The sequence below is a fragment of the Ascidia mentula genome, chromosome 3 (genome assembly GCF_947561715.1).
Source record: "Ascidia mentula chromosome 3, kaAscMent1.1, whole genome shotgun sequence".
Lineage (NCBI taxonomy): Eukaryota > Metazoa > Chordata > Ascidiacea > Phlebobranchia > Ascidiidae > Ascidia > Ascidia mentula.
In genome coordinates this window covers 398,612-403,318 of record NC_138568.1, presented here as the reverse complement: position 1 = coordinate 403,318, position 4,707 = coordinate 398,612, and the positions used below count along the sequence as shown (strand labels likewise).

The window sequence follows — 4,707 nt, the reverse complement described above, 5'->3', positions numbered from 1 at the left end:
AAACGGCGGGCGAATATGGAGGAGACACGACGGGGTTGCCCGGAAATTTAATGAAATTTTATGGCAGGAATCGAATTACTGTTAACATTAGATACGAGCAAAGGAAGGACGACAGAGGCTGTGTTGCCCCTTCCATGTCGGCCATCGTTTCTCTTGGGAAAATGCATTTTATTCTGGAGAGCGTCGCGCGGTTTCTCCGTCACTGGAGCGAAAGTAATTGATTGGATTCGCGACTCTCGATTCTTGCGTGGAAACTCCACTCACTACTTTAGTTTGTTTTTCATTTATATCAGATATTGAAAGGCAGTTTGTTGTAAAGGATGAAAGCTTTTGTGTAAAAAGACGTTATTTAAAAATTTAACGTTTAAATTGTTCAGTGCAGATGATATATGTTTTTCCTATTTGTCTTTATAACTTTTCAATGATGGACTTGAAAATTAGAAAGTTAGTTTTGTTAATTTGTTTTGAGTATAATGTTGGTTGTGTTTGACAAATTGTAAAATACGTCTTTGCATTTTCGGTCACATGATCTTCTAACCTATAAACTTTTCATTGCAGAATATTATTCAAATAACATTAAAATAATATAAAATTTGAACTTTGATGATGATCACTTACCCAATCATGAGTGAAGAAGAAAGCGTCTACGCAATGTCGGGACAAACATCGGGAATAAACTCAACTGCTCTCCAGGATTGGTCGCAAGAAATCCCGCAAAATCTCAACTCTAGCCCCGAATCCGAAAATGGTGTTACGTCATACGCAACCTCGCCTGAAAAGGTAACGACACCAGCTCTTCGAAACAGTACAATTTGATTATGAATAGATTTTCATTAAATTAACAAACATAGTTTTAAATTATTTCGTTACTAAACAAGTTCATTTTTTTCAACATCCAGGACGAAAACAAGGCAGAAAATTTAAAGAACAATGAAAAGAACGAAAAAAAGAAGAAGCGTCGACGCGAACGGAGCCCAGTGACGGTGACGAGGTTGAAGCGGGTGAGAAGATCAAAAGCAAATGACAGGGAGAGAAACAGAATGCACGGACTTAACGACGCACTTGACAATTTGAGGTAAGAAATGCAACAAATTCTCGACAAAAACCTTCAAACGACAACATAAGGATTGAAACTGAGATTTTGTATCAACTTCAAATCAACACACATCAAGTTGATATGCGTAACTTAACTTGGATCATAAAATTATTCGTTTGCATTTTTTAAAAATATTTCTTGAAAATCTCCATTCAAAACATCACAAATACGCAACAATTTCACCCAAGTTAAAATCAACATTTATTTGCAGACAAGTTCTTCCGACTTATCCGGATGAGACGAAACTTACCAAGATCGAAACGTTGAGGTTTGCTTACAATTACATCTGGTGTTTGAGCGAAATGCTGAAGAACGCAGGGGAAGGAAACGCACAAGGTGGGTTGAAAATACATTAAAACATCCCCCAAGTTTCAAGTCGTGAATGCAAATATTTCAAAAAATGTAATTCAACATTTAAATTAAATTTTCTTCTTCAGATTTAAAAAGTGCTGCCCAGAATCTGATGTCACAAATGAACGCCGAGAATCCGTCCAACTTTGCTTTGTTCGCGAACAATGGAAACAACAATCAAAATCAGAATTACCCCGATGCCCAGCGCCCTGGGGAAGCCCCGTTTGACCCCCAATTTTACCCCTACGAGATGCAACTTCAACAGCAAGAAGTATTCAACGGCGAGCAGCCCAATGTGATGTCACAAAACCCCCCTGTTACGTCACTAATCGATGACGCTGATCTTGGCGGCTGCATCGACGACCTTGACAGCATCCAAGCGTCGTCTCTTGTTGCGTCACAAAGCGATTTCGACATTGGCGGTCAGGCGATGTACCAACAATCGCAATCGTCGGTGGGCAACAGTAACAACAACAATAATAACAACAACACGGAGAAAGTTCTTCCGTCTATCTCCAACACTCTGCAAGCCAGGAGAAATATTCCTTCTCCGATCACAATCGCATATCCGGGACAGCCCCAACCCCACTTTTTCGCCCCTGTGACGCCGCCATTTTCAACGACCTCCCCTCCCATGAACGCCAGCCCTGAGTCAGCTTTCCACCCTAACGTCGCCGCTTACACGCACGCCAACTTCTGTATGCCTCCAACGCCAAGCGACTGCAGCAGTTTGGCCGGCTCATCGCCCTTCAACAGCCCGCAGAAGCATCTGCTCTCACCCGATGTCCCAAAGTCGTTCGTGCCTAATTACTCCATGCAGTTGCTCCATTAATGAAACTTTCTGTTTCGAATTCCCCTGATTTTTTCTTGTGCTCTTTTCTACATTTTTACTGAACTTCTTAGTAGCCAAGTATAAAAAGATAACAAACACAAAAACGCGAAAATATTTTCGTCAGTGGCACAGTTTAACGCTGCTGGTTTTTGTTACTTGAAGTATTGTTAATCACTGCCTTCGTCTCCTTCACGCTGCCAACAACTTCTTTACCAACTGCCAAACGTATCTACTGATTTCTTCTGTGTATTTGTGTGGAATAAAATATTTTGCACAAAAACGAATGCGTCTCGGGGATACAGATTGTCATGAGCAGGTTGAAACGACGACACAAAGTTTGCAGTCGTTATCAGCGTCAGAAACAGAAGAAATTTTTGCCAGGAAGTAACAAGCGAGTTGCGAATCTTGGGCAAAACACTTCCCAGACAACAAGTCTGGAATTAAATACAAAGTTTATTTCGCAAAATTGTGCTAAAAAAATCCATAGAATCGAACCAGCTCAAAACACCGTCGTATTTATCTGTGATCCGTAATAGTGGCTTGAAGCTCATTTAAAATGGCGAACGTGTATTTGCGTCAAAGCAACAGACGCCTGAATTTTTGTCAGCGAAGAAAGTTTATTTAATTATGAATCAAAAATCAGATGAGAATCTGGATGAGAGTTAATAATTTGGAGGACGAACGTGAAATAAACTTGTGATAATTTGAGGGAGACAAGTTTAAGTGATCAATGTGGGACCAGGAGAGGTTGATTCCTGCACATCACCACCAAACAACAAGTAGAGAATCGACATTGTCCGTGATGGCGCAATGTTCTGGTGATGTATTGGAAGGTTGGTGCAATCACAAAGCACCGCCAGTTCAAACCTAAACAGATCGTCGTTTGAATTAAAGATCATCATCCATTATATGTGGATTGTTGGTAGGGACAGGGTTACGTTCTGTGCTTCCTTCACCACATCAAAGTCCTAAAAAGCGAGGAAATCCATTTTCTTCACGTAGCACTGGCGGCCCCCACGGTGTCTAAGCTTCGCCACGCGCGACGTTGCGTTCGATAAGTCGTTTGTGAGACGCCGCGGCGTGCCCTCAACCCAGCGGGGAAGCCGAACCCATTCCCGCCGGCATCAGACAGCGGCGTTTTAAACTTTAAATGCTGGTGACATGGAAAGAGCTGTGGATGTGATATTAGCGTGGATCACTTCGCCGCCTCAAGTCGGTTGCCAAAAACTGAATTTACATTCCACGCTCTGTCGGTTCGAGTCGCGCGCGTTTTAAAAATCTATTCCAGTCGTTTTTATTCGTGTCGACTTGTAGAGTTGATTGTTGCAAGAATAAAGAGAGAAAAAAGTCAAGACAGGTTTCGATGCAGCTTGCCACGCCTAAAAAACAAACATGACATTTTCTCTGGAATCACACAAAAGTGTCCAACCCAATTAAAATGTTGTCGTTTAATACAACTAGTATGTTTAAAATTAACAAAAAAAGACACCGAAGTTTCGTGTAACAAGAGATGCCTGAAAAGTTTATACAAATCTTGTACAAATAAATGTAATTCACAAACAGAAATATGACCGAATTATTTCCATTTTTTTCGGTGTAAGTTTCAGTTTCTCGTAATATTTGCTTTGTTGTTTACCATTCGCAAGGAAATTCCCTCCATCCAAATTTGGCGCAAGAAAAATTCCGATCGAAAAAATTCCATAAAACCGATTTAAATGTACGAAGTCAGGAGTGGATTGATTTTGCCCAGCGTGATGCCCGCACCAGGTTGGAAACCGTCAAATCATATTTCGGGGCCGGCGAAAATCTTCAAAGCAAAGCTGGCGTTAAGCAAATTACACAAAGCTCCGAGCTGATGCAATTAACTGCGCGCTTTTAAAATCAAAGAGAGAACATAATTTGCTTAAAACTAAACGCGACCGTGCGCAAAACACGTTATTTCCATTTAAAACGACCGCATGGTTCGCTAATTGAAAAGAAACTTAATAATAATATACTGAATCACACTATTCTACAACACAGTTTATAAAACATTACAACTCAGCTATGATAATAACACAAAAGTGGAATTTCATGTTCTCCGTTGAAATAGTTTGCTTTGCCAAATACAAACGTTTGGATTCGACTGAATTGTTGTCGGGACAAATGCAGTCGGAATATTGTGATTGAAAATAAATACCACATTTGATTTTTAATCGAATTAGTTTCATAAAATTGTTGGAAGTTTGAGCAAGAGTGAAAAGTGAAATTAGATTCAGAGCAAAACGAGTCGATAAATCGAATAATGAAAAAGAAAAGTTGTCGCGAAATAATATTTCAGAAACTATATTTATTACGTGGACTCGAATACAAGGAAACCTTACCCCCCAGTTCAACAACAGAGGTTTGTCAACAAAGAAATGTTTAATTGTCACCAGTTCCGTATATC

The 4,707-nt window shown here is 40.2% G+C and overlaps 1 protein-coding gene across 1 annotated transcript; it reads left to right on the top strand.

Moving 5' to 3' along the window:
- Positions 1-606: 606 nt before the first annotated feature.
- Positions 607-2,279, top strand: LOC145894608 (uncharacterized). Its single transcript, XM_082983226.1, has 4 exons — positions 607-805; positions 916-1,075; positions 1,308-1,432; positions 1,534-2,279. The coding sequence occupies exons 1-4, from the start codon at positions 607-609 to the stop codon at positions 2,277-2,279; spliced, it is 1,230 nt and encodes a 409-aa protein (XP_082839352.1).
- Positions 2,280-4,707: the final 2,428 nt, after the last annotated feature.